A 20,106-nucleotide genomic window follows, 5' to 3' on the forward strand; every position below is an offset into this window, starting at 1 on the left:
TTTGTACAGTATTGCTGTAGTCACATTGGGTAGCCCTGCGTACAGTAGGACAAGGAACAACTGTTGGTTAAATGTAGGACTAAATAAACTTTGAGTAAGAATAACAATGGCTCCCCCCCAACAAATCAACAAAGAAAGGTAGTCTAATACTGAAATATGAAAGAAAGGTAGTTTTCATATCAAGTATTATAACTAATTTATCCTTATAACAACTACAAGGTAATACATTTTGCAAAAAGGATTATAATGTATTGCAGTACTTTTCTGGGGTTAAAAATATTTCCTTAAGCATCATACAAAGAGTTTAACATAATGGGACTACAGTATGTATACTGTTATATGTAATCGCAATTTATTGAACTGTCTAAAAAGAAAAAAAACATTCAATCAAAGTCGCTTCTTTTGCACAGTTGGAAATTTAATTGCCAGTTCATACGTACACTGAAATGAGCCAATTACCGGTTGAACTTGTTACTCTTCCCCTTGTTCAAACGTTTGAGTAGATAAACCGTGGCAAGTATTTGGTCTCCTGGCAGGTAACATCTGCTGTCGTTTCGACTGACAATATTTGCATTTATTTCAAGTGTTTTGGATGACATATGAAGAGGTCAAATACCTGTATGTTTCATGAACTGAGCACGTATCTCACCTGTCATACTTAGTCGCACAAGTCGACCATGACTCATAATGCACTCAAAGCAACTGAATTCATGCAAATTCCATTATGCGCAAACACTTCATGAACGTTGGAGGTCTTTGCTTGTCAGTAGTTGGAAGTTTCCACTTCTACTGCAAGATCAGTTTACTGTGTGAAGAAATATGGTCGTGGCCATGCAAGCCGCCTGCATACTCACAGTTCCTGTCAAGGAGACAGGTGGGAGTGGTTTAAAGTTGAATATAGCTTGTAGTCTCTGTGCATCTGGCAGTTAAACTCACTCAGACCACATTGAGGACTGCTGTGAGAGGCACCATAGAAATTCAAGTCAAACCCAGATTGTGGAGAGGACCCTCAATTTAGCAGGCATAATGGTAAGTATGTTTTCTTACTGCATATTGCTTTTGTCAAACCTGCTGTTTATTTCTCACCCAGTAGAGGTTTAGACTATCATCACCTGCTCATTCAGGTCAGCAGCCAAATTCAGATCAGCTTTTCTGCCAATCACTAGGACAATGATCTATTTCTGACACAAGCTGTCAAAGTTACGTTGAACGTGGCCTGTTTTTAATTCTCAAAGGATTTCTGTAAGACACTGAGTGACAGTCAAAATGAAATGAAACGAGTGACAAATACAACTTTAGAATACAGTGGAGCTGTCTTGTATGAATTTGTATTGCTTGATCGCAGTTTAGAGCAGCAGTTTTTGTTAACATTACATTCATAACTTTGGTTTTGGTGACTTGGTGTGTGACAGAGTACACGACAGCCAGAAATGTAGGTGTGTCGTAAAACAGGCAGGCGGCAACAAGTCAGATCAGGTTGAGACAAAGCAATTACAGTACAGTAATTCTGTACCTATAGAGAGGAAAGTTTGAAATTACATTTTGGAAGAAAGTTATGCATTTTGGAAGAAGGTTATGCATTGCAGTTCATGGTGAAGTTATAACGCAGTTAGTCTTATTTGTGCGGAAAAACACTGCACACAGACTTGTTTGCACAGTGCAGTACAAACACAGCTTGTCAGCAATGCTACGAATGCTGATAAAATCATTGAACAGCAGGGTACCCACCCTGCTAAAATAGAGCCTTTAGCATTAAAATAGAAAAGAGAAAAAAAAAAAATCAAACATAAACACTATTGAAACGAAGCTGAGTGACACAATAGGGTCAAGAACAATATTGATTGTAAAGTACTTAAGAATGTCAATTAAATGTAAAAATCTTTATTGCACTTTTCTTTTTTTTCCTGACTGTGACCTTTTTTTTTTTTTATAACTGACAGGGATTATTTCTGTGGCTGCCTGTCAGTGTTTACGCAAACATTCACTCCCACATTGCTACTGGGTGTCATCTCTCAAAATGAGCACCCTAAAATAGCTGCTGTGCACTGACCTGCATACCTGGAAATTGAGATGATGTCACATTAGCTGTGCTCACTAAAGAGGACACTGGAGAGTTGAACTGATCCCAACGTGGATTTAATGAGCTCAAACACACTATGAAATGATAGAAGTTGAGATTGGCCACTGTCGTTTCCATACTCGCACAATGTCATTGACCTCAGTGAGAAGGGGAAACTTGAGCGAGAGAAAGAGAGCGAGAGAGAGAAAATACAATATTATATTTGGTTTACATGCTGCATCTCATCAGAATATATTTATTGTGTGTTGTCAAAATAAATGAGTGCTATATATACAGGTCTTACCACCCTGAAGCCTTTATAACACTTTACAATGGTAAAAGTGTGAAACCTTTCTAGAATTTTCCAGGAATAAAGGAGAAATTTACAAAATAAGTTATTGGCAACAAAGCGGATTTAAAACAATCAGAATTAATGCAAATCTTCCTGTATGCTACACATGCTACCAAATTTGCATATACTTACTTCCTTTAACATGTCAGGGAGCAAAAAAATACTGTGTACAAAATTGTATTCAACATTTGTTGCGCAATGTTCTATTCACTAATAAACCAGTGCTTTAAAAATAACCGGTAATTTATAATACACTTTTTTACTTTCAATTACTTGATTCCGAATCCAATTTGCAACTTATTACTTCTAAAATTTCTCATCTCAACTACCCATAGAAAGTTTCCATTTTCTAGGGTTAAAGGTCACGTTTTAACAATTACATTAGCATTAGCCACGTTGTTAGGGTTAAGCGATGAAGGTGTTTCTCCTGCTAATCTAGTCCAACAAGATGGTGACTAGCACGAGGAAGTTTTATCTGAGCGTGTGCTGTGAATTATTGTCACTAAACAGGTCAGTCAACTGACAACTTTGATGCAATAAAGGAAATGCAAATGAGCTCTTCCCTGTTTTGTTGACTGTACATACCAGAGGTGGGCATGACATCTGACCGACGGACCGGGCCTGGCCCGTTTTGCTGACGTAAGATGATAGACTGGAAACAAAACAAAACAAAAAAAAAAGACAGACTAAGCACAGAAGGAAGTGGATTTTTGTTCATCTGTGTAATCACCATTAACCTGGTCAAGTCTGAACGTTCCTCCAGTCCATTACTGACGGACGCCCGATTTACTGAAGAGAGACGGAAACACGACCCACACTACATTGACTGTATATGTACAGCAGGTGGCGGTATGCAACAAAGAGAGAATCATGAGTTCCTCAGGATGACTAAGAACAGTAAGAATGAATAAAGTTGCTTTGAGTACAAAGATAGTTTTACAGAGAAGTTCTTGTGAGTTAAGTTTTACATCTCTATTTTTATTTGTGGAAAGAGTGGGGTTAGGAGGTTGTGAAACAGTATTTTGCTACCCCCCACACTCCATTTCAGAAAGTGGCAGCAATGCACCAAAAGTTGCCAACTGCTAAATGACAGAAGAAGAGGAAGACGAATTAAAGGAAAAAAAAACATTCTTCTATTGTAATGGGTAATTTATTTTAATTTTCACAAGTACAAGGAAGCATTTCAATATTTAAAAGTAAAATGCCCACCTCTGGTAAATACCGTAATGGTAAACAATTTTTTGTTTGATACATTTTAAAGATCACTCCACTCAGTTATCGAAGAGCAATTTGCAATAGGGTGCATTCATCAATTTGCATTGTAATGATGGACTAAATACTTTGCCTCATCCCCAATTACTCAAAACAAACTGAAAAGTGTTCACTTGCTGGGATATCAAGCTTGAAATAATAAGGAACCCGTTCACTGCTTTCATATATCTTGCCAAGTCTGGTTTATACTTTCTAGACAACAAACTTCATCCTTATGTCCTCTTTCCTCTTCTTCTTTTTCTCTTCAAGCGCGAATGCATCTCTGTCCACGTTGGCCAGGCTGGTGTCCAAATGGGCAACACCTGTTGGGAGCTGTACTGTTTGGAACATGGCATTCAGCCAGACGGCCAGATGCCCAGCCAAAAGTCCATAGGGGGCCATGATGACTCCTTCACCACCTTCTTCAGCGAGACCGGGTCTGGAAAATATGTCCCAAGGGCAGTCTTCGTTGACCTGGAACCCACAGTTGTTGGTCAGTGCTAAAAGACGCATTATGAAATGAAGCATTTTGCATTTCAGTTAATACAATTATACAAAACATTAGTTTTGTGCGATCAGTTGGTTTGTTGTCAATAAAGAACCTTAAACAAAATACTACAAAATATCTATACTGACTGGTTTGAAAAGTAGTTATTCTCTTCAATTGCTTTTTTTTGTCTTTCACATTTCTAGACGAAGTGCGTACAGGTACATATCGCCAACTCTTTCACCCCGAGCAGCTGATCACAGGAAAAGAAGATGCGGCCAACAACTATGCCCGTGGACACTACACCATCGGCAGAGAAATAATTGATGCTGTTCTCGACAGGATCCGCAAATTGGTGGGAGTCATTTCTTCTTATCCATTTCATCACAGCAGTATTGACGAGTAATATCATTCAGAAAAATGGCTATATTAGGCTTGTGGAGCATAGCCTGAAATCTTCCTGAAATTAAAACTATACAAATGTTGTGTTTGTATCTGCAGTCTGACCAGTGCACTGGTCTCCAAGGCTTTTTGGTCTTCCACTCCTTTGGTGGCGGCACCGGCTCTGGTTTCACCTCCCTCCTCATGGAGCGACTTTCTGTTGATTATGGGAAGAAATCAAAACTTGAGTTTGCAATCTACCCAGCCCCTCAAGTTTCTACAGCAGTGGTAGAGCCTTACAACTCCATTCTGACCACTCACACCACCCTGGAGCACTCCGATTGTGCCTTCATGGTGGACAATGAAGCCATCTATGACATCTGTCGCAGGAACCTCGACATTGAACGTCCTTCTTACACCAACCTCAACCGCCTTATTAGTCAGATAGTGTCATCCATCACAGCCTCTCTTCGCTTTGACGGCGCCCTGAATGTTGACCTGACGGAGTTCCAGACCAACTTGGTGCCCTACCCTCGTATTCACTTCCCTCTGGCCACATATGCTCCCGTCATTTCTGCTGAAAAGGCTTATCATGAGCAGCTTTCTGTGGCCGAAATCACCAATGCCTGCTTTGAGCCAGCTAACCAGATGGTCAAGTGTGATCCACGTCACGGTAAATACATGGCCTGCTGTCTGCTATATCGTGGCGATGTAGTGCCCAAAGATGTTAATGTTGCCATCGCTGCCATCAAGACCAAACGCACCATCCAGTTTGTGGACTGGTGTCCCACTGGTTTCAAAGTGGGCATCAACTACCAGCCTCCAACAGTGGTTCCTGGAGGAGATCTGGCCAAAGTGCAGAGGGCTGTGTGTATGCTGAGCAACACAACAGCCATCGCTGAGGCTTGGGCCCGCCTGGATCACAAGTTTGACCTCATGTATGCCAAGAGGGCCTTTGTCCACTGGTATGTAGGTGAAGGAATGGAGGAAGGAGAGTTCTCAGAGGCCAGAGAGGATATGGCTGCCCTGGAGAAAGATTATGAAGAGGTTGGAATTGACTCCTATGAAGACGATGAGGAAGGAGAAGAATACTAGACACATTTGGCAATTTATTGAATAGTTAGCAATGCAAAGTATATGTGCCAACAGTGATTCATTATTGGGTCTAAAAACATTTTCTACCCATTAAATATTTAAACAATGTTTTGTCTGTTGTCTATTATTTGGTTGGACTGTGTATGCCATAAACCTTCTTCAGCATTACAATTCCGGAAACATTGAAAGCTCTTTTGCTCCAATCAGACATAGCAATTACATAACTTTAACAGCTGAAAGTGTATTTGGGTTAATTTAAATTAATTTAAAGTCAAGTCCAGTCAAGTTTATTTTTCTAGCGGCTTAAATCACAAGGGTTACAAAGAGCTTCACAGGCCCACAGTTGAAAAAGACAACATCCCATCATCTAACCACCCCCAAACGGGCAAGGAAAAACTCAAAACCCTATTTGGGTGCATAGGCCGCGCGGAGGCCGTGAATAGTTAAGATAAACGGCCCTAAACCGATTTGCATTGCACGACCATATTGTTAAAACCACGACCAATGCGATATTTCTTTGGCCTCAACGTCAGTTGGTGCTGCTGCAAGCACGTTTTGGACAGGAAGTTAACAAGTGCTATTAATTACAATAAAGCCTAACTTCAAGACTCTTAACAGTAAAGTTTAACATTTTGCCTTTTGGTAACAATAAAAGTAGGATAAAAGCAAATAAGTTAACTGAAAACAACGTTGAGAAAATGTTTATGCACATTTATGGAAATTAACAGGCATATTTGCTAGAACATCCTGAATGACAAATCTGCTTGTCTTGATTTAGATATAAAAAAACACATTGGTCATCTAATGCCTTTGATTTCGTATTAATCTGAATTTTGAATGAGCAATAATCAACATTTGAACAATTTAGGCACATAAGTGACATTTATACACGGTTCGGTCGGGATTCTACACAACCTCCAAAATACTACATTTCTCTCGCGAGACATTTGTTTATCGCGATGGTTCGGGCGTCCCTGCTTGCCGGATGTGGATGGTTGCCCTGGCAACTCCTAAAACGCTTTTTCGACTTCCGGAAGTGCGTGGCTTTGAGGAAATATGGCGTTCAGTGAAACGCGTTCATCACTTACTGCTAGAAATACAGCGTGCTGTCTTAGCGTTTTGTGGTTTTCTATTTTGATTGCTTTCGCAGGCTTCGAAAGGGCAAATAGCGAGGACGTGTTTGGTGCAAGCAACACTGCTACTGTACCCATCGCCGCCGCTAGGGACCTACGGTGAGCTAAATGACACGTTCCGTTATGCTAGCTGCCCTTGTTTCCTGTGCTCCTGTTTGTTGTGATTTGGTTTGAAAGTTTATCAAGGTTTGTGTGGGGGTAACCACTGATTGACGTTACACGTTTACGTTTGTGGGATCTAAATTGTGATAATAAACAGCTGTTGTCATACTGAAATAATTCTGTTATCACGACACACCGTTGGAAAAGTTGAATGTTTAGTGATTTATTTAACAACTGAGCCACCCATCATATATAGCAGATCTTTTAAACACATTTTCGAAACAATAATGCCTCTTACTGAATTTCGGTGCCATAGTCGTCGACATAATCGTTTCTGTCCAAGTGACTGTGCCTCAGTAATGTGCCTGAAGCTGCTACATGTTACCCTCCATAGAAACACTTTAGACAGAGCTATGACGTAAACTGTGTGCTGCCCGATGATCTCAGGTGTTCAAAATATAAAAGATCTCCAGTGTGTCAACTGTACTATTACTACTACTACACTAATGCACCCAATAGGTAAGTTGTTGGAATAAAAAAGTGCAGTATTTTCCTAAACAAAACTTAAAACATGACTATGGACAATTCCGAATATCCGGGCATTTCTGGTAATACCCACGATGCAAGGCGCCTTAGTCGGTGAAAACAACCCGCTGTATTGTATTTCTTTTACCTGTGACATTATATAAAGCTTGCAGAAAATCATGCCAAGAAGTTGTTGTGCGGTTTGTTATCCCAATCATCACATTGGAAAGTAAATTATTATTCATATTATCGTTCAAATTATCATGTCGTAGTATTTGGCATAGGGATTCAAGTGACACGTATTAGAGCAACTCGAACATCTTTATTTGCTTCTCTTCATTTTTCACAAGCTACCAAATAGCCACCATGTCTCTTTCTTTAAGGCGTTTCACAGTAAAACATGATGTACTTAAAACAGGTTACACCACAATTACTGTGTGGACCTTGAACGTTGGAGAAAGTGGGTAAAAAGAGTGAAGAGAGTGGGACTGGATGGTTCGGAATGGAAGATAACCAAGACCGCAGTGCTTTGTGGTGAGCACTTTTTAAGTGGTAAGTCTCGTTCTTGAGTGTGATAAAAATCACACTTTTGCCTCTGCAGGCAGATTGGTATAGTAGTCAAACAACATTTCATCACATTTCGAAATCAATAATCCTCACAAATCAAATGACAGCGACCCAAAGTTCAATGCTTTTCAATGAGCGGATTGTTTTCATCGACTTGACCGCCATCTTGGCTTGTGACATCGTTCTGACGTAAATTCGGAATTGTCCATTAAATGCTAAACTAACAGACAAATGTACTCAAGTAAATTTGCAAGGAAAATAACATTCTTGCTACCTACGACATACACTCACTTCTTGTGTTGCTGTATTCAAGATACCTTCTCTACGATGTGAACCCTCCAGAGGGTTTCAACCTCCGGCGAGACGTTTACATACGCATAGCATCTCTGGTAAAATCTCTGAGGAAGAATGGTGATGATTGGGTCCTCGTGCTTCCCCCCTGGGGTCGCTTGTATCACTGGCAGAGCCCCAACCTCCATCAGATCCGCATTCCTTGGGGAGAGTTCTTCAGCCTCACCAGCCTACAGGTCAACGTTCCTGTGATCGAGTATGAGGAATTCATTGCTGGTGAGCTATTTTACTCAAACCAACCTGCAGTATATTGTGTGAACTTTTTGAAATGATCACTCAAGCTTGTTGAATCCCGTGCTATACCCCCCTTTACTGTACATGTGTCAAGAGTCTTCACTTTTTTCTTCTTTTGGTTCTAGAAAATGGAGGTCCATTCATTGATCAGGTTGTGGTCCTGCAAAATTACGCAGAGGGATGGACTGATGGGAAATGGGAGGAAAAGGTTGATGAGAGGCCATGCATTGAGAAATCGATGTACAACAAAGATAAACAAGGCTACTATAGGTAATGCAAAGCTCTCACATTATTTAAAATGTAGCTTAAAATGTGATTTTCTACTTTGATAAAACATGTCATTAACACATCAATGTTTGCACAGTAATAGATAATCCATGATAACGACTGTATGACAATTCAGAAAATAAACTTTAATGTGAAAGCCAGTGGATGGTTGTAGCAGCTAACTGTCAGTAACATCCATCTTCAAATCCATATTTTTCCTCTTTCCTCTCTCGTTTATGTCATCTTCCAAGGGGCTGGTTTTGGGGCTTTGAAGAAACGAGAGCTCGAAACATAACTTGTCTGTCAGCACAAGGTCATGCCTCCATCATGGTGCCGGTTCTTCAAAAGAACATTACAGTGACGTGAGTCCTCTGAGAAAGATGATGGAACTCATGATTATAGATCTATATTTGTATACACCACCCTCTCAACTTTATGCACACTTACAGAGTCCAATGAGATTCCATCTAGTACAAAATGCATGCCTTTACAAATGTAGAAATTGTCAGAATTTGTTGGGAAAAAAATAGACACACCCACTCTTATGTTGCGCAGTTCCACACTACTGACTCTTGTATCAGTTAAAAGTTATATTTGTAAATTAGGTATTTTTGGCCATAAATTGTGTATAGCATCTAATTGGACTGTGCGTGGCATGTGCATGTGATAATACAAACAACAGGACTAAATACCTTTAAAAGAAAAACTTAGCTAGTGAGAAATTAATTACACGTTATTAAAAAAAAAATGGAACAATGTACTTAGTAATACATTTACCATTTCATTTAAGATGAGTTATGTACTTTTTTTTAAATAATAGAGCTATTCTCTGCATTATCTGTAGTGCTTTGTAATAGTAGGCAATCAATGATGATTAATCTTGCTGTTTAATTTGGATCAAGGACAGTGCAGGTGGCATCCGTAAGCCATTTAACTTTGTTTTTTCTTCTCGTCTGCAGCTCAGTAATGCTTGACCGAGCGGAGACACTTCTCCATGATCACTATGCAGGGAAGGATTACTGGAATGTAAGTCAAACACGTGTTTAACATCACACAAGCATGACAAATGCTGCAGGATGTTGTTTTAATTCAGATTATTTATTTATTGCTGTTCCTGATATTTATGTACAACTGTTGGCAGATGGTAGTTTGAACCTCAGTGGATTTTATTTGCCATCAATGTGGTGTTGCTTTGTAAATACAGAAGGATGCACGTTAGAATTTTGAGAAAATAATATGTACTCTATTCCCTCTTTAACAGAGCCGCCGCAGTATGGTGTTTGCCAAGCACCTGCGCCTCATTGGAGACGAGTTCAGAGCAAAGTACCTCAACTCGACAGATGATGGCGATCAAACCGCTTACAATGAAGACTGGACTCGCATGAATGTGAGTCAGCATCTCTGCTGTGACTACCGACATTACACTGTGTTAAAGGGACACTTCAGACTAAACATTTCACATACAGCGGAAGCTCCAAAGTCAAACACCTTCCATGTTGCTACCTCAGATGTGTTCATATACGAAGCACAATTTCTAATTGATTAAATCAATTTGAATATTTTGTCCCAGAGTCAAAATGTTCGGCATAAAACAGGTCACATTTTATAATCATATACAGTAATTATAACAGGTACTTAACAGTTCTAATTGTAATATTTTAAACACAGCAAAACTCTTTAAACTGTATTTTAGCATGTATTTTACTGACAAATGAATTGTCACACAAAATAGTAGTGTAAAGTGTAAAGTGTAAAAATATCAACCACCACTGTAATGTACATTAACACGCATACAAGTACAACACACTACTTTTTATTCACGAGTGACGACAGGTGCTTGGCCACTTGACGGATAGCTAGCACGAGAAGCTAATACTTCTCCGAGCTACGCACCTTCCTGCAGCCTCAGGTCCGCGGACCAATCGCTGCTCGAGGTGCCGAGGACCAAGCGGAGCCTCAGAGGGGATCGAGCCTTTTCTGTCGCTGGTCCTTCCCTCTGGAATGACCTCCCATTGGTTCTTAGGCAAGCCCCCTCCCTGTCCATTTTTAAAACCCAGTTGAAGACACATTTCTTTTCTCTGGCTTTTGATCAGACCTGAATTTTTCGGCTCTTTTCCGGCATCATGGATGATTATGTTCTAGGGAGCAGTCGTGGTCGAATAGAAAAAAAATCTTCCTCTGATTGTGTTAATAATAGATAGATAGATAGATAACAGATCATGTTTTTTGATTGTTGAATGAAGCTGCAGTATTTGGAGATAGCCTGGGGAATAATGTTACTATTTTCTCCTCAGGCCAAGCTGGGCTCTGCCAAAGGGGGTCCATACCTTGGGGTCCACTTGCGACGAAAGGATTTCATCTGGGGTCACAGAGAGGACGTACCCAGCCTGAAGGGAGCGGTCAAAAAAATACGGAACCTGATGAAGAAGCACAAACTGGATAAAGTATTTGTTGCAACTGATGCAGATGAGGAAGGTGATGACTTCACGGCATATTTAGTCAAAGTTCAATATTAAGTTTAGCATAGTGTACAGTATCATCTTTATTTTAAATGTGGGCCCCATTTGAATTTATAATTTTGTCTGGGCAAATGTTAATAAAGTTTAAAACTGCTGAGGTGTGTATTGTACTGAAAAAAGACATCTCTATCTCCACATACACGCCATCCAACAGAACTGAAGGAGCTAAAGAGGTTGTTGCCTGAGATGGTACGATTTGAACCGTCCACAGAGGACCTGGAGCTTTTTAAAGATGGAGGAGTGGCAATCATTGATCAGTGGATTTGTGCTCATGCAAGGTAAATTTGCGATCAGTAGGATTGTGGGATGTATAGTGTAGTTATGTCACTGCAAACATTGCACTGTCAATCTTGTGTTCCTCTGGATACTTATTGTTTTTCTTCACTTATTTACCGCACAACAGAACAAACATGATTTGTTGACAAATGGGGTTACGAGATAACATCATTTACAAATCGGGGGGGATGTTGGCTAGAGAGATTGTAGTTGTCATTTGGGGGCAAACAAGCTTTGAAACAGTTTTTTTTTTTTTTCAGCAGGATTTTTCACAAACATTAATTTCCTCCAACTTCCCTTTGAGATCATTTGTAAAGTAGATCAAAAACCTGCTTCGAGAAACTATTGCAACCAGCCAGTCATTATTTTGTTTCTATTGCTTTATCTAGATTCTTCATTGGAACATCAGTCTCGACCTTTTCCTTCCGTATCCACGAAGAGCGTGAAATACTTGGTTTTAATCCCAAAAACACTTACAACCGATTCTGTGGGGACAATGAAAAAAAGTGTGAACAACCTACACACTGGAAAATTGTTTACTGATGTCACCTTTGACCTCTCCTGCTATACACAAGTGCCAAAAGCGGTGTCAATTTTTTACACAGTACAGTATTTGAACTGTTCCTTTTTGTCACGGGTGTTACTGGTACTTTTTATGCCAAGGAGTTGTGCAACTCTGGAGTCACACAAGGAACAGACTTTAATGCCAAACTTGTATTATTGTCAATTGTATCATTTACAATCTTGAAATGTTGTTAGAAGATTGATTTCAGTCAGTGTGGCATTGTCCATGTTATTTATTGATCATCAATCAATCGGCATGTGTGGAATGATTTTTATTCTTTTTTAAAAATTTTTTTATTTAAGGATTTGGTTCAGTGCTTAGTTTTAAGCATGTGGAATTTGAGACTCTGAATATTTTTGTGGTGACCACTGCTATAAGTACATTTCTGTTGAATTCACAAAGAAAAGAAGTGGTGAGTATTTCAATCTTAGTCCAGCACATTCTATTGGATTTTCCAGTTGAATACATTTCACTTGAGGAAAACGCTTCCTTATTCATCATTATTGTGCAATAACCTGGCATATCACGGATGCACGAAACGCCAGAAATACGTTCTGTTACATGGGTAGGGCAATACTGTGAGTGTAGTGCACTACAAGTGAAAAAGATTTAGAGTATTGATTTGCCTTTACCATTACTTTTTACCTCCATGAAAAACTTATTAAAAATGTTTTTACATTCTCCAGGTGCCATTTACCTCTTGAGTCTACTTTTCTTTTTTTAATTTGCCCAATTGATAAGAGTTTCTTCTCTGCTCTGGTTTTTTATTTTGGGGGGTTATGGGGTTGCTGAAGGTTGTAACGTGATGATTTGTATTCTGTAATTCTGGGCGACGTGTTGCTAAAGATTGTAATGTGATGAGAATGATAGGAGGTTGACAATGGGTGACGTTTAAAGAGGGAGTCAAGTTAAACATGTTCTTCACAATAATATGTTGTATATCCCTCCCGTAGTCTAAACATGGCATTATGATTAATATTGCATTTGTGGAATATGAATTAAGCAGCAAAATCTATCCATTTTTATCCATCTCGGGGCAGAAAAGTGCCTGAGGCTCAGGTAATTGCCAATTACGGCTCAGCTTTTTTCTGGCTTTGATCAATGTGTGAACGTTGAAATGTGCTGTACTTTTTTTTCGGTTCAAATCAATTTACATTACATCAAAGTAAGAGTAAGTTAGTGTTCTTAGAAAAAATGTGTGTGGTAGTGCGGAGGTCTACTGAAAGTTAACGTAAAGGTACTCAATGTGCTTTTACTGTAAATGGCCCCTCTGTTTTACTCTAGGCTATTAGCTCAATTAATAAGACCTAACATGTTCATGTACATGCTCAATCCATGTATGTTTCATATCAAAATTGTATTCCTATTTTTAATAACTGAATAAAATAAGAACACATGGTCCACTCATTGATTTTATTTGTGTGAGCGTGTGTGTTGAGGGGTTGCGGTGGATTATGATACCAGTCGTCAGCCATTTGCACGGTAATTTGTTTGAATAGAAAATGAACAAAAGGGCGAATAGATACTAAGAAATGTGACTTACAGTAAGTGTGATACAACTACAGTGCTGCAATTAGTTTCATGTACTGTACTTGAAAAGAATGCGCGCTCGTGATTGGTCCGCTGCAATGCCGGAGACGGGAGTTTTTAGTGTGTAAGAGGTAAGCTCCTTCCCGCACCTGGAGTAGTCACGGGAGGTGATCAAACGGAATCGAAACCACTTTGTTTTGGGTTCTGTAAGAGGAACTTCCAAAAAGCCGTGGTTTGACTGAAAGAAAAGAGGCCGTTGTGCGCGAGTGCTTTTGTGATTTTTTTTGTTCTCACGCAACGAGTGGACTGAAGAAAACAAATCTCATTGGGAGAACAAACGGAACAGGTGAGTGTTACCGTATTATGTCATACGTTCATTCGTACATCAAACTTTTATATGAAATAGTCAGCCTCTTAAAATAATGGCTCAAGTCATGTTTTGACAATTTTTGCCTTAAACATCTCAGGATGCAGGCAACTTTTAAACTCGGCCACATCCTCAGTTAAACAGATCATTCAATTCGACCTCAGAAATGACATTATAAATGAATATAAAATAATAAGTACTGTATTTACTTCCGTTTTTTTTCCTGAAAAAACAAAAACATGAAAACGTAACTTAGCCCATTATTTTTTAGAAAGGTAGTGATATTTTTGCATATATGCAAGTCCATTAAAGGCCGATTAACTTTATTATGATTAATGATTATATTTAATTCTACCTTTGCGTATTATTGCTATTAATATGACTATAATAGTAACATTATCATGTTTACAAGAGTCACGACTGAGCCTAACCCGAAACTCTGGTTGTATGTACACGCTGATAACTGTGACAGTGTCCATCGAAATGGAACATTAGTGTCCATCGAAATGGAACATTAGGCCTTTTATGTATCTAAACTAAGTTTGTATAGTCCATTTTGACCATATATGTAGTTCAATTATTCATTCAATTCAAATTGTTTCTTATCATATGGACATTATAGACAAAATGCCTCCCCTGTACAGTGAAATTCTTTCTTTGCTGTCCAAATAACTGCCAACATTGTGTAAAATATGCAAAGATAATATAGATAATTTACACCAAAATGTAAACATAACAACACAACATAACAGTTGTACAAATCGTCAATTAATGAATTAAGCAAACATTATGACAGAATATGAGTGAAACCCCAACATTGTAGCAATATTAGCAGTCAGTGGTACATGTTTTTTGGGCCAGTGAGAAATACTCAATTAATGGAAATCATTGTTAGAGTATAGTCGAATGTGTTATTTTGCCTGTCTTTACTGAATAGTCATTTATTCATTTTGACGCCATTATAGCCTGTCCAAAGATGGGCTTCTTCCAGCAAGTCAAGCTTCTTCTTTGGAAAAATGGGCTGAATATAGTCAGAAATCCAGTGAGTGTAACACCTACATGTATATGAAGGAAGTTAATGGCAGCAATTGATGGCAAGTTATGGAACTGAGCTGGTGTGTTCTAGGTCTGGTCACTGACGCTGATCATCTGGCCTCTGATCATCTTTATTATCGTTGCTGTGACCCGCGATCATTACCCACCGGAGCTTCGTGAGCCATGTAAGTGAAAGGATATGTGTTAAGTTTCTTCAATTCACTTTATTTCCATATTTATTGAACAGCCGACATGACACACAATCACTCAGATGCACTCTGCAAACAAAATATGCACAATACGATAACAGAGCAGAATAGCTCACCAATTAAAACAAAGCGTTTCATTAAGTAACAACTATTGCCTGATGCACGGGTCTAATCCGTCTCTTCATTATTGATTGCAATGTTGATTAGAAATAGTTACATCTACTCTGTCTATTAATGCTAACCTAGAAAAAAACATACTGACATGACATACAAAAAAATTACTTTAAATAAAATGTTCTTGTCAACTGCAACTGTCAACTTTTTTGTTTTAGTTTTCAAAATAATGAAACATTTACAATAAGTATCATTTTCCACACAATTGTGATTTTCTTCATTCTAAACATTAACGACAATTTGATTACACATTTTTGAGTTATCTTGATGCTGCTAACAGCTTTACAATTTGAAGCATTACCTTTTCACAATGAGAGTAAATAAAAGGAGAATTACTCAAACAGAAGGAGTCAACCAACCTTTGAACTATATGTTTGTCCTCCTCTATTCATCAATTCAATGGGCTAAAAATCAACAATGGTGCAAGGCGCTTAGGGAGAGTTCTTATGGGTGTTTCTCACAATCACAATCTTCTACCTAGTGACCTGATAGTTCAGGACATAACGTGTCTCATTTGTTTAAAAAAATGAAGCTTTTAGTTTATAGAACTTAACCAATAATATTTCCACTTGTTGCCGTCTGTAAACTTTGCCATTGTCTTGAAGATGTGCACATTAAGGCCTCCAACACAGAGATTCTTATGCAATGCAATTTAATCTACAGGGTGTATTCATTCTCAAACACATGACTTCCCCTGAATTAGAATTGAGGAAATGTTTAGGTACAGTACTTTATAAAAAGGCTTTCAACTATCTCTACTTTCAGTGGGGTGTATAACTATACATTACCTGGATTTATATTTCTGTTAGGTGATATTCATAGTTACACCCCTCTCCCAACTGTAATTTTGTTTTGAGTGAGTTGGTAATTTATGCCTTTATTTTCAGCAGGCAATACACTGAGGACATTTTGTACCAGGAAATCCTTGAAAAACACTGTGTACACAGTACTGTTTAACCAAAAACAGTCTTTTAGCTGCTTGTTTTGTTGGTCTATCTACTGTATGTGACTGTGGATGGTTTGTGATGTTAAAAAAATGTAGTGGGCCGTTTTGTTTTATTAGTCTATGTCAGGGTACCAAAATGGTTTCATTGCTGCTAACGTCCCATTGCTACAAGCTACAAAGGTGAAGGTGAAACCACAAGAGTTGTTAATTGCTAAGGGTGCAACTGTACTGCAAAACTAGCTTCAATCTGTTTGTCATTCCAAATTGAAATTTCCTGTAAAGCGAACATACATCAGACAAAGAGAATTAGCATCTAAACCAGGGCTGCCCAAGTCTGGTCCTCGAGAGCCTCTATACAGCCTGTTTTAGGTCTCTCCCTCCTCCAGCACACTGGATTAAAATGATCAGGTCATCAGCAAGCTTTGTAGAAGATAACGATCCTGGTGCCCCACCGTACCTCCACTGCAACACCCCGCTGCACGGCCCAACCAGGCATTTGGCGGCACATGCACGCGGTTGGGTTCAACTGAACTGTGAAAGGCACGAATCTATTCTTGGAAGTACTAATTACATTCATTCAAATGATTTAAGGTTCTGAAACTGCCACTCGTGAATAAGACACCAAAAGCTTCACCTAGGGCTCTGCTCCCCCCCCCAAAAAAAAAAAAAAAAAGCATGGTGCGGGCCAGATCTGCCCCTCGAGCTTTGAGTTAACCCACTGCGGTCAACATGTGAATGGGAATGGTTTGAGATGTCCAAAAAATCCATAGAAACAAACATTCCCTTTTATAAGAGGAAATTGTTTTGCAACAGATTGACAAACAAAACAGATCCCTTTAATAACACACTGACTATTGTTGTTTTTGAATGTTCAAAGTTCATTCAGCCAGTTTACCTGCATGCTTCTTCCAATGGATCATTGTAGTTTTTCAAGGTGTGTGTTTGAAGTTCATCAAGGGATTTGTCTTGTCTGTCTGGTTTTCTAGGCTATGTGTCACCCCGGAACTTGCCCAGCGCTGGATTCTTCCCTTTCTTGCAGACCCTCATGTGCAACACAGACAGCAAATGTCACAACACGTCACGCCAAATGCACCAATCAAAGTTTGCTAAAAGATCCACCGATAATACGAGGTAAGCTATTTCAGTGGACCCCCACTGTTTGCATGGGGTGGGGACTAGGCCGGGAAAATCCGTATTCTCGGCCATTGAAATGCATTAGGGACAACAAAGCTAAACTGCAGTCTCATTTTATATTAGTTTTATTTTGTGCGTAAAAAAATAATCTATACTTCTTGTATCCACCATCATCAAAATGCTACTTTAAAGGGGAAGCCAACCCCAAAATTTCTTTACAAGAATATGTTTTATGTGGGCCCACTAGACGAAACACTGTATTCTGATTGATATTGTGTTTGTCGAATATAATTTAAGCAGTAAAATCCACCCGTTTTTGGCCATCTCAGGGGGCGGCCATCTTGTCACCTGCTGTCGACTGAAAATGGCATCACAGTTCCTCAGGGCTCAGGTAACAACCAATCATGGCTCAGCTTCAGAAAACAGGTGAGTCGTGATTGGTCGTTACCTGAGCCCTGAGCAACTGTGATGTCATTTTCAGTCGACAGAACTTACAAATGGCCGCCCCCTGAGATGGCTAAAAACGGATGGATTTTGCTGCTTTGCTCATATTCCACAAATGCAATATTAATCAGAATACCATGTATAGACTAGTGAAGGCCCATATAACACATTATTGCAAATATTTTTGGGGGGTTGACTTTCTTAAAGTGTGTTAAAAGCACATACTTTATACTATTTTAAAAAATCGAAGGCAAAATGTTCCAAAAGGAAAGTCACAGTCGCTTCATATTGTGCTTTTACAGATCAACATCGTCGAAGGGCTTTCTCTTGGCAAAGCTGATTCAAGGTGGCAAATTTTACAGTTACGTATTTCCAAACGATTCCAGTCAGGACATACCCTTGAACTTGGAAAAAATATTGAGTAAGTTCTCTCGAATATTATGCTTTTAAGTGTCACATTTTACATTCTTTGTGTAATTTGTTGTCTGTTTCACATTTCTATGATCACTAGAAGCGGGGATTACACTTACACTTGTTTTTGTTTTCCACACAGCATGGCATCGTCTTAAGTCAACAATACTTAGTACTAGTTACAGTAGTGACAGATGTTTGTTTTCTTTTGTTTCAGGGGCGGCTAATCAAGAAAACCACAGGGATAGCTCTGCAATCCATACCAAGAATTCTACTGTTAGAGATCCGGTAGGTACTTCTGGAACATAGCTTCAGACGTGAGCAAGGAAACGTGTGTCACCTTAATAAGCCCAAACCGCGACTGACAGCATTTATGGCCTCTTATGTTTTGGCAATTATTTGCATCATATGGTTTGAAAAGCAAAAACAGAGCTACAAATATTGTACTAAATACAGTGTAGGCTACTGACTATCAAAGTGACATTTCCCCCCCAGGAGGCCTTGTACAAAATGATGGAAGCAATGAACGTGTTGAAGCAGCCCATCTGTGCCATAACTCTGACGGCCATCAACACAACCGCACCCAGCACCGTCAGCAATGCAGCGCTCACCTTTTGCACCTCGAACAATACTGTCTTGGAGGTCATTCTGTTGACACTTAACCAGGTGTGTGTCTCTGTGTGTCTTTGTGTGTTTGTGCATGTAGAGAGTCGCATTTTCCTTGGTCATCAATTTCAGCATCACCTACACAATAGGAAACATTTTCAAAATTCATAAGATGTAATACTAATGTTCACAGATGTTCACTTTTAGTGCCCAGTACATCACTTCCTGGGACAAAAGTACCTATGGATGATTTTTGTTTTGCACTCATTTATTAATGACTCATATTGATGGCATAGCAAAAGTGACTACTACCACAGTATGGAGATGGAAGAAAAAAAAAGACCAAAACTATTCAAAACCAATGAGGCGTTGAAAGCAAGATTTTAAGCAAATTTACAATGAATAATAAACATTTTCCGTGTGATTCGCAGATCCTGAAAAAGGAAGTACTAACAAAACCCAACGAGCTGACAAAGGTCGTTGGGGCCGTGATGTTGGTGTTTCAAGAGATGCAGAAAGAGAGTTCGCTGTGGGAGAGCCTTCTAGCTTTTCCAGAGCTCTTCTCTTCTGGATCATTTGAACAAATGTTGGACAATGCAGCGAGCCTTCTCACCAACATTCAGAGGTATGTGCTTTTCATTTTCTTTTGTATTTGTATCTTTTGTATCTTACCGTATTTGGTCTTATTAGCACGACAAATGTAATGCTTATTTTTTATATTTTTTCAATATGTAATAGGAAGGCTCAGTTACACATTGGTGTAAATGATAAACTATGTAATCCTAAATAAAAGTAAGTGAGTAAACAACAACCTGTTTGGAGAGGTTTGTTGAAGAGGTGAAGTTTAAGTAGAAATTCAGAATTTAGATTTCATGAAGTCTGACTTTGGCTCTTTGGAAATCAAAGTTTATTTGGCTGTTTGCCACAATTGCCTCATTATTGTTTTTCTCCTTATCTTTTATAGCATTATGCATGTTATCCAGAGCAATTTCTCTGAAACTGCTGAGTCAATCTCTGCACTACATCCAATAATTGCTGGAGGCATCAACATAATCCACTATATTGAAAAGTGGCCTGGCAACGGTA

At 39.0% G+C, this 20,106-nt stretch overlaps 3 protein-coding genes across 3 annotated transcripts in view; all 3 read left to right on the plus strand.

Moving 5' to 3' along the window:
* Window positions 1–896: 896 nt before the first annotated feature.
* On the plus strand, window positions 897–5,733 carry LOC147136539 (tubulin alpha chain). The gene is made up of 4 exons (XM_086051398.1): window positions 897–1,029; window positions 3,933–4,155; window positions 4,356–4,504; window positions 4,651–5,733. The coding sequence occupies exons 1-4, from the start codon at window positions 1,027–1,029 to the stop codon at window positions 5,623–5,625; spliced, it is 1,350 nt and encodes a 449-aa protein (XP_085907524.1). The 5' UTR covers window positions 897–1,026; the 3' UTR covers window positions 5,626–5,733.
* Window positions 5,734–6,627: 894 nt separating this feature from the next.
* On the plus strand, window positions 6,628–13,565 carry pofut2 (protein O-fucosyltransferase 2). The gene is made up of 9 exons (XM_086052552.1): window positions 6,628–6,857; window positions 8,266–8,519; window positions 8,663–8,807; window positions 9,056–9,166; window positions 9,764–9,830; window positions 10,066–10,191; window positions 11,099–11,279; window positions 11,478–11,601; window positions 11,989–13,565. The coding sequence occupies exons 1-9, from the start codon at window positions 6,682–6,684 to the stop codon at window positions 12,140–12,142; spliced, it is 1,338 nt and encodes a 445-aa protein (XP_085908678.1). The 5' UTR covers window positions 6,628–6,681; the 3' UTR covers window positions 12,143–13,565.
* A 276-nt stretch (window positions 13,566–13,841) lies between these two features.
* The window catches only part of abca12 (ATP-binding cassette, sub-family A (ABC1), member 12), a 54,226-nt gene continuing 47,961 nt past the window's right edge, over window positions 13,842–20,106 (plus strand). The window contains exons 1-9 of the mRNA XM_086050733.1: window positions 13,842–14,040; window positions 15,027–15,103; window positions 15,188–15,281; window positions 17,412–17,556; window positions 18,306–18,424; window positions 18,632–18,702; window positions 18,910–19,080; window positions 19,452–19,645; window positions 19,985–20,103. Of these exons, the coding sequence (XP_085906859.1) occupies window positions 15,038–15,103; window positions 15,188–15,281; window positions 17,412–17,556; window positions 18,306–18,424; window positions 18,632–18,702; window positions 18,910–19,080; window positions 19,452–19,645; window positions 19,985–20,103 (979 nt within the window). The 5' untranslated portion in view covers window positions 13,842–14,040; window positions 15,027–15,037. The remainder of the gene's footprint in view (window positions 14,041–15,026; window positions 15,104–15,187; window positions 15,282–17,411; window positions 17,557–18,305; window positions 18,425–18,631; window positions 18,703–18,909; window positions 19,081–19,451; window positions 19,646–19,984; window positions 20,104–20,106) is intronic.

Source organism: Filicampus tigris, chromosome 14 (genome assembly GCF_054856515.1).
Source record: "Filicampus tigris isolate MCC_2025a chromosome 14, RoL_Ftig_1.0, whole genome shotgun sequence".
Classification (NCBI taxonomy): Eukaryota; Metazoa; Chordata; class Actinopteri; order Syngnathiformes; family Syngnathidae; genus Filicampus; species Filicampus tigris.

What these genes read in the sequence shown, in the direction of transcription:
- LOC147136539 (XM_086051398.1), top strand. An exon ending in CCTGGAACCCACAGTTGTTG is followed by an intron (nt 4,156 to 4,355) that starts GTCAGTGCTAAA and finishes TCACATTTCTAG; the next exon opens with ACGAAGTGCGTACAGGTACA. An exon ending in TCGACAGGATCCGCAAATTG is followed by an intron (nt 4,505 to 4,650) that starts GTGGGAGTCATT and finishes TTGTATCTGCAG; the next exon opens with TCTGACCAGTGCACTGGTCT.
- pofut2 (XM_086052552.1), top strand. Translation starts at nt 6,682, where the DNA reads ATGGCGTTCAGTGAAACGCGTTCATCACTTACTGCTAGAAATACAGCG. An exon ending in AACTGATGCAGATGAGGAAG is followed by an intron (nt 11,280 to 11,477) that starts GTGATGACTTCA and finishes GCCATCCAACAG; the next exon opens with AACTGAAGGAGCTAAAGAGG. An exon ending in TGGATTTGTGCTCATGCAAG is followed by an intron (nt 11,602 to 11,988) that starts GTAAATTTGCGA and finishes TGCTTTATCTAG; the next exon opens with ATTCTTCATTGGAACATCAG.